We start from the raw sequence: 14,267 nt of genomic DNA, 5'->3' as shown, positions 1-14,267 counted from the left end.
TCGTCTTTGTAATCCTAATGTCTAGTTTTTATGATGGCCCTTTTCTTTTAGTTAGAGAAGTTGCAGCTCTTTCATGGATGTTGGCTTTGTGAAGTTCTCTGCCACAGCTTGTACTATAGTACCACTGCTGAACAACTTATACTACATTGATTTATAAACTAGTAAGTACAGACAACAAAAAAGAAGATAATTGCAACACTGTAGCTGTCACAAATGATATTAACTCCTATAATATATAAACAAAACAGTCTGGTGGTTTTCAACAGGGTTCATACACTTAATTTCATCCAAATATGTGTCAGAACCTTACATTCAAGAAATACTCTAAGATGAACTTTAAACAATAAGTTTTAACTTTTTATTCTCAAAAGTGAATCTTAAGAAACCCAAAAAATAAGACTAATAAATAAAACATCGCTGTACAGCATGTAGTTAGAAAACTGATGCATAAATGTAACTTTACAGAACAATACAAAATTAGAAGATGGCACAAAAACTAATTAGTCATATCTTTGAAAAGTGGATGCTGCAGTGCCACAGAAGCAGTTATCCTCGATGCTGGGTTTAAATCTAAGAGTTTATCCAGGAGGTCATACACATCATCAGGCACTTTATCCCAGCCCATCTCCTGCAGCTCTGCACTGCTTTTGAGAGAGCTATTATGCTTCTTAACAGGACTCCCTGCATCCTGTTTTCCTTCTGCTGGGTTATGTGAGGCTTGAAACTCAGCAGGAAGTAAGCCGTCATCCCATGATCGCAAACCTCTTAGAGTCTCACAGAGGATCTTCAGGTCCAACCGAGGAAGCTCACGACTGCACACTATAGATTTTCCTGCAATCAGACATACAAAATAATATTCAATCAACTGAGGTACAAGAAATAAGATGAGAATCAATGTACAACATGATCCAGAGACATCTGTACTCTTGAGCCTGTAGACAATGACTTACCGAACGTCTTAGCAGCCTCAATCGTCTCTCTAGATCCTCGGATGGTCATGATCTGAGTAAGAGCGATCAGATCATCACTGGCTTTGAAGAATGGATACCTCCCACTCAGCAGAGACAGCAATATGACACCTGCTGACCACATGTCAATAGCTGCAGAGAGATGTTGCTTCATTAGTCAGAATTTATTATTGTTATCTGTGAAAAGAATATATATATGCTTTGAAACATAAGCTAGACAGAATTGAACTGATTATGAAATGTACATCACACTGAAAGTGCAGCCACAGTTACTGTTGCTTGGTGACATTTTAGGCGAAATCTAGTCATTTCAAAAGTAAACCACACAAGTGAGAATTTTGTGTTCCCCATGCAGATTTTACTTTTGTTCAAGTTGGTCATGTGAATTTGCTGCTTTGACCAACAGAAAGTTACTTGGTTTGAAAAGTTACTTCTGCAAGACCGATGCTTAATGCATCACTACACTATTTATAATGAACAATGCCCGTGAACCCGTGAAATCAAAGTTGATATCTACTTAATATCTCTGTATTACAACTAGGGCTGCACGATAAATCGAAATGGAATCGAGATCGCGATTCGACAGAAGTTGCGATTGTCATGCGTATCTTTCAGTGAAGCACGGTTCTGTAAACAGCAGTAAATCTCCATCCAAAGGCCAGAGGGCACTCTCACGCTGAAACTCCAAATACGCCTTGCAGAAGAAACCCAGAAAATGCCTATTGCTGCAGCTGAATAAACAGAAGATTCAACTGCTTCATTGATTCAACTGACTAATAAACACACGACTACGGCAATATACGGTTTATCTGAGTTCTTATTATTATAATTTTCATTAAAATAAAGTATATTTATAATGCAATGCCTTTATCACTGCTTAAATACTATGAAATATGTTGCGTGCCTTATTCTGTGTAAGAAGCCACATCATCTCACAGAAGGATTTATTTCAAACACTCGACTGACGTTATGAAGTGAGTTTGGAGTAAAAATATGTTATTAAATGTGGTATTTTCACATGCTTTCAGATGGAGCAGCATTTAGACTGACATTATGAAGTGAGTTTGGAGTAAAAATGTGTTATTAAATGTGGTATTTTCACATGCTTTCAGATGGAGCAGCATTATCTTCACAGAGCCGTAGTTCACTGAGAAGCTATGCAAACAGCTGTCATTATCGCGAACGATTTCTTCGATTTCGCGCAAAATCGTCTGCGATTTTTTTGCGTAACTTGTCAGTGAACTACGGCTATGTGTAGTAAATTTTGCTCCATCTGAAAGCACGTGATGATGATTTCCTGCTGATTACAGAACCGGCTTTACTAACAAAATGCGCATGACAATTGCATTCGATTAATCGTGCAGCCCTAATTACAACCATGAAACATGTTGTCCAATCCTCAAATGATGACATGTGCACAGAATATCAAACAGAGATTTCTTGATTTGTGTCCAATTTTGACTTGTGTTTGAGTTGAGTTTGACTTGATTTGATTCAGTTCTGATTCACTTGGGTTACAGTGATGTTGATTCAGTAATCACTCTGACAGATTCAGTATGTGATTTTTTGAAAGATTCGTTCAAAGAAATTGACTCATAAAACTCGTTTGTTTGTCAATCAGACTACACTAGCCATGAAGATAGCGTTTGCTTTCGTGTACATTTATGTTGGAAGTCTACATCAAGTGGCATTGTACTTTTCCAAGTAGAAAGTTGGAAAATTTACAAGTTGAATGGAACACACCATTGGGGATAAATCACACCCCAAATAACAATATGAAACAAATAAAAATGTCTTTTGGTAGCTTTACCTGTTCCCTGGTTAGGGCACTTTGTCAGGACCTCAGGAGCCCTAAAGCCTGGGGTACCAGCCCTCGGAGCCACCTGCTGTTTCCTAGGAAAAGCAAAGCGTTCTTCACTCATTGCACTATTAAATTAATGCTGTAAAGCCTGACATATGAAATAATATTCAGAATTTTTTTTTTAAATGGCACAGTTTATTGAACTACTAGACAAAATCTAAAAAAAATAATGTTCGCATTTTTTATTGTGGGGGGCAAAACATAATGCAACGCAAGACAATGATGAATGAGAGATGTACAAATAAGTGTACCTAAAAAAATGTTGCCATGATTTTTCTAAAAAATAAGGATAATCCACAATGTTTAGATAATCAAGTAAACTTAAATTACTTCAGTCCAATAAGTGTGCATCTTGAAATACTACTGACAATATAAAAGTTATTCCTACATTTACTTAAAAAACAAAAATCAGTAAAGATCGCACAGCTAAAAGACCAAAAAGTGTACCCAGCTAAAAGGGTACCACGTCCTGAAGGTTTTTACAATTATACTAAAAGGACTTTTACTTGCTAAAAAAGTATAAAATATTATGTAGTAGATTGTGTAGAACAGCAAATATTCCTGCATAGTTTTGATAATTTCTAGGCCTTAGAAATTTGCATATCAATTAAGATTAAAAATAGGCTTTATAAAAATAAAAATCTGTAACTATATGACTTGATTAAGAGCATGTACCTGGACAGGCAGATGTTGCAGATGCGGTCAGTCATGTAGCAATTGCAGGTGAGACTCGGGCTGACGGCAGGGGGTTTGGGTTTTTGACTCTCAATGGGGGCTTTTTGTCTCTGATTCAGTGGTGTTCTCACTGGTACTGAACGGTGTTTTGAAGAAACAATCTTGCGTGGAATTAATTCCTCTCGTTTTGGTTTTGAAAGCAGTCCCTGAAATACAATTTGACAGGTGAAGAGCTTATAGTTATTCAGAAGGTGAAGATGCAACCAGTGTGAAAATAGATGCTAACCTCAACTTTGTCAGTGCCAGGTTTATGAGAGTTTGTGCCATTTATGTTTTTCTCCCCAAATACAGACCGTGGTGCATTATCAAGTTCCAACAGTTCCTTTGAGAGGAAGGACATAAGTTTTTACATAAGTTTCCCCAAAACAAAACGTAAGTATGTAAACTTGGAAGTACAGTATTCCCCTAATTTGACAATCATCATCATATTAAAAACTTAATTTATTTAACAAAGAAACCAGTGCAGACACCTTGCTGTGTTTAATGCGTGAAGCTGGGCATGGTCTTTTAGCAGGTGCTTTAGTGCTGGACTGGAGAGCAGTGTTTCTGGTGTTGGGTGGTAAAGGCACAAGTTTCTGTTTCCCAAGTGATTCCTCCACCATCTTAGTAGATGACCCGCCACCTTTATGAGATTTTGATTTCACCACCTTCAGCAGTTCTATTTGTGTATCAGGAGTGCCCTGTGCCAGTCCAAAATCCACTAGAGCATACCTGAGGAAAGTGAGAGATGGGAATCAGCATGCCTCAGTTTACTTGGATCTATTCCTGTGGTTATAAACCTTTTTTATTCCAAGGCCCCCTTGGTCCAAGACAATATTTGAATGACCTGCTAAACTGATCATGTAACGTTGTTATTGTAACATTTCGATTACAACCCCTTCACCCCAAAATTTGCAATAAATAGACTATTATGTGTATAAATGTCTATAAATCAAAAACTTTGACACTTCAAAAAGACTTAGTAAACTTTTTCCATATGGATCGATTAATCCAAGTCGGGAAAAGAAAAGAGCAACAGAAACCTCAGGTTTCAATAAAAATCATCTGTGTTTTGAAGACGAACAAAAGTCTAATGGGTTTGAAACAGCACAAGGGTGACAAAAAAAATTATTAGGAAAGCACAATATTCAGCACCAAACTGGTTATATCAATATTAAAGGTAATTTCTCCCACTATTACATTACGATTACCTTTGCTATCATCTAACACTCATTTAGCTGGTTAATTAATTGTTACCATTATCTTAAATAAGCAAGAAACTGTGGCGATTACATGTGTTTCAGGAAGAGAGTCTAGAACCACAGAGACATGAACATCAGATACATACTCCCTCTTTTGTCGATTGAACAGGAAATTAGTTGGTTTGATGTCTCGGTGGATGATGCCAAACTTGTGAATGTGTCTCAAGGCTTTGAGCAGGTGGAAGATGTAATGCCTCACATCCTCAAAACTCAAGGAGCCAACAATATCCTACAAGGAATTAAGACTTTTGGGTAAAATCTTGGGTACTGGTTAAGCAATTCATGATGTATCATTATTTGGGGTAAAAGCACATACTGCGGACACTTACCACAAAGGTTTGATGCTCCATGTATGGCATGACAATGACCACGTAATGCTCTTTCCTGAAGCAGTATGTGACTCCCATCACATTTTCTTTCCCTCTGTGGAGGGAAATATAATTGACAAATCCTCTACTGTAACTCTGAAACCCAAGACTGTTCCTCACAAGGTATCTATGCCAGAATACATGAAAATAAATGGTAATAGGTCAAAATATGAAAATATTTTCACCACTCACCCAGCAACAGTCAGGCACTGGAGTTCAGCGGCTATACGCACAGGGTGACTGGTAGGGATCAGGTGTTTCAATGCAAACATCCTTCTCGACCCATCGGTCATCTGTGCCTCTGCCAAATACACTGAGCTGAAAGTACCTGTAAATGTCAATAAAGGATCTTAAAGGTTTGTCAATCAGCAGAAGGAAAACAAAAAGCGTGATTTCAGTGCATTCAAAGAAATCCCATCATACAGTATTTAAGCAGCAAGAAATATAATGGCAAACCTTCTCCAATTTTATCTATGATACGAAAAATTTGAGACAGCTGCGGCAGAACTTCATACAGGTGTGCAATGTCTGTCTCAACATCCCCTAAACAAAAGAGAATCAGGTAGGTTTAATTATTTTTATAAACAGTTATAAAGTTATCTACAAATGTCACAAAACAAGCATTCATTCCCTTGAGAAAAGGAAGTACCCTTCAGCATGCCTAAAAGAAAGTACTCAGTGAAATAACACACTGTAAAAGAATATACTTAAATGCAAACTGAATGTAATGTTTTTGGACAACTAACTGCATGTTAATACAAATTAAATGAGAATGTATTAGATGAAGCATACTGCTGAATGTACTGACAAGCATTTTAGGAAACCTAAATTCTACTTTAATGTTATTTCTGTTGAAACTTGTATGTCATGCATTTATATACATTTTTAATTAAATGTAATCTCAAATAACACATTACAGTTCCAATTATAATCAAGTACTTAACAAAAATACACTTGAAAATGTGTATTTCTTTAAGGCACAGGAAAAGATTATTATGATTATATGCACTTCTTTCTCACGGGGGTTCCTGCATATTGAAAAATTGTCTCACTCACTGGGAATTCTGTGTTGGCCCCTGCCCTTTGCAACACTTTGTTGAGTGCTCCTCTGGACAGTCTGAGCTGCTTCCATTTAATCCCACAATAACCAACAGCTATAATGTGGGAAACTGTTGGATGACATTAAATAGTATTATTACTCATTTACAGTTTTAACTGGCATATTACTAGTTTAACTGTATCCAAACAAGGCCAACAAACACACACAATAATAGTAAAAAAAAAAACTTAATATACCTTTTAAGGTCGTAAGTTACTGCGGTAATTAACATATTATAGCTTACCTGTTTTTGTTTTGTTTTTTTCACCGAGTTTATGATAAACACTGTCCCAGCAGTCTGCACTGACATAAACGGTTACCGCGTAGAGTTCACAAGTTAACTTAAGGGCCTATTCTGATATTAAACACTAAATTCGTCACCCTGTCAAACACGTTTATTTCTAAAAGAAGAGCGAATATTTTAATATACACAAACTTCGGCCTTGCTAAACTGTCTCTCTTCCTGACGACTTCCAAGTCCCGCGCTAAAACAAGACGCAGATCACGTGACCAGTGCTATGCCATTTGGTTCAAGAATGCAGTTTCACCAACTCAGACAATGCGCGGTTTACCTTTAACAAAGTTACATTTTTATACAACTATAGCTGATATGAATTTAATGATGGCTGAAATTTAATATGGAAGTTTTTCCCTAATAAAATTTTAATTATAAATCGAATGCTGAAATACAATTCTCAAAATAACAGTTCAAATGATGAAGACAATTTAAAATGCAGTTTAATTTCCCCCAAAAATCATTCCCCTAACAAAATTAAAATGAAGAAAAAAGTCACATTCTAACAAATACTATTTACAATTCATACCACTTTGTCATTGTTTTTAATGCAGGACACACAGTTAACAACCTACGCAAACACTCAGAAGATCCTGAAATCAAGTCACTAGCGGGGGAGGTGTATAAACACTGGAGGACCTTCATTGAGGAACATGCAAGTTATATCCCTCTTTTTTATTTCTCAGTCTCATAGATATTGAGACATTTGAAACATAGATATTAGTCAATTGCTAACATCTGCCACTGAATTATAGACCTAAGTTGTGGTATCCCCAAAAATCATTCCCCTAACAAAATTAAAATGAAGAAAAAAGTCACATTCTAACAAATACTATTTACAATTCATATCACTTTGTCATTGTTTTTAATGCAGGACACACAGTTAACAACCTACGCAAACACTCAGAAGATCCTGAAATCAAGTCACTAGCCAAGAAGAATGTCGGAGGATTTCGATATAAGCCAAGAGGAGACTGGTTTTCTTTTGCTAAAGTAAGGAAACTTTGCTTCCTTTGCTCCTGTTAACAAACGTTGGTTTTCACGAGACTCACCGGCCCATGTGCAACACTGATCTCATACGTCATCAGCCCAGAGCTGCTTCCGTGTACAACTGTTGGCGCAAGCTACATTAAAGTGATTATTACGATTTGAATATGGATATTTTTCGTACAAAAACGCATCGATTCGCTACAGAAGGCCTTTGTTCACCCCCCGGAGCCGTGTGAGACACTTTTTTTTTTTTTAATGGATGGGGGCTTTTTTTTTAACTTTTTTTGGACTGATGCATGCAACATCCGCTGAGTGGCATTAAACAGCTTGAAAGATCAAAGACAATTTTTAATATAACTCCGACTGGATTTGTCTGAAAGAAGAAAGTCATATACACCTAGGATGACTTGAGGGTGAGTAATTTGTGGGCTAATTTTAATTTTTGGGTGAACTAACCCTTTTTAGCTATTTCTTTTTGTAAAATTAATTAAAAAGTAACCGAGATCTGAAGCGAGTTTTATTTTTATACTTTAGAGTGTTGCTAATAAAACTCATTGTGCACTTCCTAGACATATACATTTAGAGAACATATTGACATATTGTGTTCGCTTTAAATTATTCCCTAAGAAAGTCTTAAATGTACCTTTAGAAATGCTTCAGGAACCCCATATTAAATATTATCATGACACAGTTGTACTTAAAATTCTTATTGTACATGGATAATAAATATTTTCCTGATGTTCCAGGTGGAGCATGGACTGGTGGAGAACATAGAGAGAGAAGTGTTTCACCAAAGCTCTCGACTTGTTAGTGGAGCATACAGAAGGACTGTGAGGGCTCTTGTCTTTGCACTGAAAAATAGGCCTGACTTGAGAGCGCAGGTCAAGGATGGCAAACTACCAGTTAATAAATTTGTAAGCATTCACAAAAAGAAACTGTGAAGAATTGAAAAATTCAAATATGGGACCTCAAGAAAACTTTTTTTATTTATTTATTTTTTTTACTATTTTTAACTTTCAGTTTTGTTCTTAAATACAACATTTGACTTTTATTTACATTGCATTTGTCAGAATGTTCTTTCCAAAACAGTACAAAAACAGAGATGTATCAAGTCCTTATATATGCATTGTGTGGCACACCTATAGAAGCACCAACCACACAATAGCAATTAACATGAGGATCACAGCGAGAACACAGATGCTGATGAAGATGATGTCACTGGTCTCATGAGGTTCACTTTCTTCATCAACATTCTTGTTGTTTGATTCCTTGGCCAGACGGGCCAGTTCATTGAGACGGTTACGCTCCTCAACTGAGATGATGTTGACCATGGCCATCTTCCTCTGGGCGTCACATTGCACCTCATACTCCTGAATATTCTGCTGCGGTCCATCAGAGTAGTCGATATAAAGCGAGTTCACCAGCATGGTGATGTTTTGACGTTTCTACAGAAGATCACAGGATATGGGGCAACATTAATTTTAATTTGAACAAAACCATATTAAATGTAGTCTTTAAGCTGATGTAAGATATATCAGATATTTGCTAAAATCAGCCAATGAATTAGACCTAAATCTAAGACTGTCGCTGAAAAAAGGTGTAGGGTAAGTAGAGGTGTTTTAAATGTGGTATCCCAAGAAATCACTGCATGAGTGTCTCTTTGTCTATATACCTGTCCAGCAGTTCCACAGTTGACAAAACGGGCTAGAATTTTGTAGGATGTTTCTGTCAGCTGGGCCGAACAGGATGGATTCCCAAGATAAATGTTCTCACGGTCCAGCTGGGGCAAAGCCTCCCTGGAGATCTGAATCTGAAACTCAGTTCGGGTGCAGCTTACATTGACTGGCACCACTGCGAGACACAAAGACAACAAAATAACATTCAGGTTGAGATCAATGTGGTGTTTACAATAATTATGTGAAGAACATAATTCTTTTAGTATACTTTTGAGGAATATTTTGAGAAATAAATGCAATTCTCTTTTGCCAAACAATATGATTGTTTTAAATAATAAATACTTTTGAAATGTAGTCTTATGAAAGGTGTTCACACAGACTATTGATTAGTTTTCACTGGTGTTTAGTAATTGACTTTAAATGCTTTTTTATAAGAGTCCTTAATGTAATGCCATTATTGGCCTTAAAGCTACACTGTACATTTTATTTTTGCTAAATACTCTTTTAAATAAATACTCATATTTCAGAGCTGTCACAACATTTTTGTGGGAAACGGCATACATACATAATTCGCCCATGTGCCTACTCATAGTGCCTAATGGTCTAATGTCATTTATGTTAGAAGAGTGAATTCAAACTATGATAAGTGAGCACTCACCTCCTATATAGGAGGCCGTGAATCCCTTAAAGGCATAGTTCCGGTCAGTGCTGAGAACAACCAGTAGTTTATTTCCCTTAGAGGTCAAAGATGGAGGCTGTTCACTGCCACACCACTGACCCAACAGCGTGTCTGTCTCGCTGTCCCCATCGTACACATACACAGAGTCATAGTCGCACATGTCAGTCAGGCTGTTTCGATCCTCAAGCTCCAGAAAGGGGAAAAATAGCTTAATCCTGTAGCCAGCTGCTAAAGTGATTGTCCAGTGACAGTTGATGTTGTTGGGGTAAATGTTTGGGTAGTGAGGGCTAGTAAAGTTCCCACTGATATTTTTGAGAATTTGCTGGCACTCTCCTTTAAAAACAGGAATATCAAGGAATAAGTATTTGAAATTGTATTTTATTGTGATAATATCTGGTTTGAAAACGTGTCTCACCTGAGTAGTAGTAGGCTTTAAACCCTCTCCCGCCAATATTAAAGTCAGACTTGAAGACCACAAGCAGATGGTTTGATGTGGTGACGGTGTTGGGAGGTCTCTCATTACCACAGTAATTGCCCAGGTGACGGTGTTTAACAGAGGGGCCATCAAAGAGGGCCACGTAGTCGAAATTGCACCCCTCATTGTTTTCCAACTGGAAGTCGAGGAACACCAGGCTCACTACACTCTGATTGGACACGTGTACAGTCCAGGAGCAATCTGCATTGTTGTTGTACTCTAGTGGATAACCTGGGCTTGAGATGACCCCCGATAGACCGGTCAGTACCCCACCACACATATCTGATTTTGAGAAAGGAACAAATTAAGTTACATTAGTTGTAATAAAAAAAAAATCTGTCATCTAGCATGCTGTCATTTACCTCGAAAAATATTTTTTATTTATTTCTTAGTTTGCACTTAAGCTTGAATTTAAACAAAAAAATTATATGGGGCAAGGCATTCTGGAGGCTTTAAAAGCAGAAATGTGCGGCTCTTATATTTGTATACAGTGCTACAGACATCATTTCTGTCAGTGGATTTACTGACTTTAATCCTTAACCCATTCAGGTCATTTTTACCTGGAAAAGATTACTAAAACTAAAGAAAAAAAATATATATTTTTTTTTATATGGAAACCAAACTTGTGAAACACAAAATGTAAAAAATATATATATTTTTTTATTTACTTATTTTGAATTATTAAGTGTTTAAGTCTAGAATTTGTAAGAATTTGTAGAATTTTTAAGAGATTTTAAAAGTAAAATGAATGTAGAGTAATATTTATGTTGTTTTGATGTAGAAAAAGACATACATTTCATTAATTTGGACTGTTTTGAGCAATCTTGAGTAATATGTTCAAATGAATTTAATTAAATCCATCGATTTCAATATATTTCACTATAAAATAGTAACATCTGGAATACTAACCTTTTTTTAATGAGGGTTAGTTGGTCATGACAGTTGAAAGACTGGATATATCAAGGTTAGTAAGCAATTTCATCACACTAGACTTATGTTAACACATATGATGTTGAAGTTTTGTGGCTATACTACTGAAACAAGGTGTATTATCCCTGTGCAATGTCTTGCCCCATAGACTTTAATTGTAAAAGGACTGCAGTAAACACAATATTTGCTTATTTTTACAAACTGAGGGACAAGTGGTAATTATTGTCTGTTGTAATCAACTGCATATTAATTGATATTGCACCTGGAATCTTCAGTCGCACTCCTCACCTTTCCTATAGCCAACCGAGAAACCCTTGCGTGCAACATGGCGGTCTGAATGGAAGATGATGGACATGACGTTCCAGGATGAGCTGAACTGAGGAGGAGACACATCTCCACAGAATTTCCCCAGAAGGTTGCCTTCATCCTCTGAGATGCCGTTGTATATCTTGATGTAGTCATAAGCACAGTCTGTATGGTATTCCAGCTCGAAGTGATGGAAGGTTAACAGTACGGAAGAGCCTTCCGAGACCACTATCAACCAGGTGCATTCAGTATTATAAGGGTACAGGCTTGGAAAATTAGGGCTTGACACATTGCCACTGCTTGCAGAGAGGATTCCTCCACATTTAACACCTATAAACATATTATACTGTAAAAAAATTCTATGGTAACTTCCCTTATAGTCTATAGTGAAAAACTATAATAGATCTAATTGGACATTTCGTGTAATTTTACTCTGAAATACTGCTAAATTTACAGTTTTGGAAGTGAAAAGGAACAAGTCATCTTATAACCTCTTTGACACTTCACATTTGTTTCTTCTTAGTTTTATGCTTATCAATTATGTATAGGGTTTTATGTTGCATCTTATGTTGTTAAATTAATGTTAATTGCATTATTTTAGTGTCGTGTTTGTTACCATGATACCGTATCTACCTCACGTTGTGGAGAGGCTACTTGTGATGAGCTTTGATTCATCATTGTAAAGGTACAAAACTGACTTTAATATTTCAGTAGGTTAATATTACTTGAGTTAATTCAATATATTGAATATATATTAAGTTCAATCTGCAAAATCTAAAATGTTGATACCATATTTCTGGCAACCACAGATGCTTTTTTTCTACCACAAATATTTACAGTAGATTTTTTTATAACAGTGTACAGTTGAATACATTTTTATCCAAAGCAACAAATAAAATCTACATTGTATTCAAGATCTACACTTTATAAGTATGCTTTTCCTACTGAATATACTTGTGCTTAAGCTAATGCTCAGAAATGCACAGGCATTAAAAACTATCACAGAATCATCAAATTTAGGAAGCTGCCATACATACAGAAGAACTGAGGTGTTTACAATGATACAACATTCATAAGGTGTACACTTTCACCCATGAGATAGGAAGCCGTCCTACCTTTCTTGGAGGTGACTTTTCCAGCAATGAACAAAACATGAATGAAGACAGTCATCCTTAAAACCATGATGTTTCTTGTAGTATGTAGTGTTTAAGTTCTTCTGCACATACTGTCCTGCAGGGTTCAGAGAGCAGACGTAATATTAAAGCTCTTCATTCTGTGGCCTCTCGTTCTGGGGCAATTGGATAGGTGGTCCACTCTTTGACTCTCTGACTAAACTTTAATGAGGACTATCAAATGCACGCAGGTGGCTTGTCAATACACTGTTTGGAGAGAAAGGCATGAAAAGTTAATGAGTGTATCGTGCACATGGAACAAGTGGTGTGTTTTAAGTTGATAAGAGGAAGAGACACACAGATGACCACATGTATTACAAGCAGTGTAATGCTGCTGATATTTTAAAGTTTAGACAGACTTGTGAAGTTTAGACACAAACATTATTATATATCCACAATTCAGCAAATTGTGCAATTCATTAATTTTTTTTAAAGGAGGGTGATTTTTTGTAATTATTATTCAAACAATACAAAAACATTTTTGTCAAACCAAGAAGCTGATAAACGAACAAATGAACAAATTAATACAAATAAAAAAAAGACATAAATTACCATAAAAAGAAATCTTCAAATATATATATATATATATATATTTATATAAAACACTGGATATATATAGGTACAAAATATTATGTTAGACATAATACGGTACCCTCCACTAATATTGAAAATCCCCATTTCCACCATCAGGACAATAATTAAGAGGTTCCAATCAACTAAAGATGTTACAAATCTGCCTGGAAGAGGATGTGTGTCTATATCGTCCTAATGCACGGTGAGGAGGAGAGTTTGAGTGGCCAAAGAATCTCCAAGGATCACAGCTGGAGAATTGCAGAGATTAGGTAAGTCTTGGGGTCAGAAAGCCTAAAAAAATATCAAACAGCCCCTACATCACCACATGTTGTTCAGGAGGGTTTCAAGAAAAATTATCGTCGCTCATCCAAAAACAAACTCCAGCATATTCAGTTGTCAGACACGACTGGAACTTCAACTGCCACTGGCTTCTATGGTCAGATGAAACTAAAAAAAGAGCTTTTTTGCAGCAAACCCACCAAATGGGTTTACAAATAGGGATAAAAAGTACCCATGCCATTCCCACAGTTAAATATACTGCAGGATCTTTAATGTTGTGGGTCTGTTTTTCTGCAGGAGGTTCTGAACATCTTGCATCATGGATTCTATCAAATACCAACAGATAAAAAAATCGAAACCTGACTGCCTCTGTTAGAAATCTTATAATGGGTCGTGGTCGGATCTTCCATCAGGACAATAATCCAGAACAATCATCAAAATCAACACAAAAATGGGTCACTGAGCACAAAATGAAGCTTTTGCCATGGCCGTCCCAGTCCTCTGACCTGAACCCTATAGGAAATGAGTGGAGGGAACTGAAGAGAAGAAGCACCAACATGGAGCTGTGAATCTGAAGGATCTGGAGAGATTCTGTATGAAGGGATGGTCTCTGATCTCTT

At 36.6% G+C, this 14,267-nt stretch overlaps 3 protein-coding genes across 5 annotated transcripts; 1 reads left to right on the top strand and 2 right to left on the bottom strand.

Moving 5' to 3' along the window:
- Positions 1–384: 384 nt before the first annotated feature.
- On the bottom strand, positions 385–6,793 carry cdc7 (cell division cycle 7 homolog (S. cerevisiae)). 3 transcript variants are annotated; one of them, XM_016523564.1, is made up of 12 exons: positions 6,517–6,793; positions 6,230–6,342; positions 5,630–5,716; positions 5,366–5,501; positions 5,135–5,228; positions 4,892–5,034; positions 4,212–4,275; positions 3,791–3,886; positions 3,505–3,710; positions 2,779–2,861; positions 951–1,100; positions 389–831 (listed from the first exon to the last, which is right to left on the bottom strand). In XM_016523564.1, exons 2-12 carry the CDS (start codon positions 6,303–6,305, stop codon positions 497–499), a joined length of 1,470 nt encoding a protein of 489 aa, XP_016379050.1. In that variant the 5' UTR covers positions 6,306–6,342; positions 6,517–6,793; the 3' UTR covers positions 389–496. The 3 variants fall into 3 exon arrangements, with proteins under 3 accessions (XP_016379051.1, XP_016379050.1, XP_016379049.1); XM_016523563.1 differs by having other exon boundaries at positions 393–831; positions 4,035–4,275; XM_016523565.1 differs by lacking the exon at positions 3,791–3,886 and having other exon boundaries at positions 385–831.
- tceanc2 (transcription elongation factor A (SII) N-terminal and central domain containing 2) lies at positions 6,548–8,578 on the top strand. The gene is made up of 3 exons (XM_016523549.1): positions 6,548–6,608; positions 7,122–7,222; positions 8,286–8,578. The coding sequence occupies exons 1-3, from the start codon at positions 6,548–6,550 to the stop codon at positions 8,496–8,498; spliced, it is 375 nt and encodes a 124-aa protein (XP_016379035.1). The 3' UTR covers positions 8,499–8,578.
- Positions 8,579–8,590: 12 nt separating this feature from the next.
- cdcp2 (CUB domain containing protein 2) lies at positions 8,591–12,793 on the bottom strand. Its single transcript, XM_016523548.1, has 6 exons — positions 12,739–12,793; positions 11,606–11,953; positions 10,328–10,669; positions 9,892–10,245; positions 9,230–9,408; positions 8,591–9,002 (listed from the first exon to the last, which is right to left on the bottom strand). Exons 1-6 carry the CDS (start codon positions 12,791–12,793, stop codon positions 8,697–8,699), a joined length of 1,584 nt encoding a protein of 527 aa, XP_016379034.1. The 3' UTR covers positions 8,591–8,696.
- Between the last annotated feature and the right edge of the window lie 1,474 nt (positions 12,794–14,267).

The sequence above is a fragment of the Sinocyclocheilus rhinocerous genome, unplaced genomic scaffold, assembly GCF_001515625.1.
Source record: "Sinocyclocheilus rhinocerous isolate Xijiao unplaced genomic scaffold, SAMN03320098_v1.1 scaffold930, whole genome shotgun sequence".
Taxonomy (NCBI): domain Eukaryota; kingdom Metazoa; phylum Chordata; class Actinopteri; order Cypriniformes; family Cyprinidae; genus Sinocyclocheilus; species Sinocyclocheilus rhinocerous.
The sequence above is the reverse complement of the archived record's forward strand: the minus strand, read 5'-3'. Positions and strand labels throughout refer to the sequence as shown.

Bases quoted from the DNA above. Each gene is read 5' to 3' on its own strand.
- cdc7 (XM_016523563.1), bottom strand. From the start codon at position 6,305: ATGGAAGCAGCTCAGACTGTCCAGAGGAGCACTCAACAAAGTGTTGCA. The intron at 3,887-4,034 runs GTGTCTGCACTG...TTCCTCTCAAAG, and splicing joins CACGCATTAAACACAGCAAG to GAACTGTTGGAACTTGATAA. The intron at 3,711-3,790 runs GTTAGCATCTAT...ATTGTATTTCAG, and splicing joins CTGGCACTGACAAAGTTGAG to GGACTGCTTTCAAAACCAAA.
- tceanc2 (XM_016523549.1), top strand. From the start codon at position 6,548: ATGATAAACACTGTCCCAGCAGTCTGCACTGACATAAACGGTTACCGC. The intron at 6,609-7,121 runs GTTAACTTAAGG...TTTTTAATGCAG, and splicing joins TTACCGCGTAGAGTTCACAA to GACACACAGTTAACAACCTA. The intron at 7,223-8,285 runs GCAAGTTATATC...TGGATAATAAAT, and splicing joins GGACCTTCATTGAGGAACAT to ATTTTCCTGATGTTCCAGGT.
- cdcp2 (XM_016523548.1), bottom strand. From the start codon at position 12,793: ATGACTGTCTTCATTCATGTTTTGTTCATTGCTGGAAAAGTCACCTCC. The intron at 10,670-11,605 runs GTGAGGAGTGCG...TCTCAAAATCAG, and splicing joins CTCGGTTGGCTATAGGAAAG to ATATGTGTGGTGGGGTACTG. The intron at 9,409-9,891 runs GTGAGTGCTCAC...TGTGTCTCGCAG, and splicing joins CACGGCCTCCTATATAGGAG to TGGTGCCAGTCAATGTAAGC.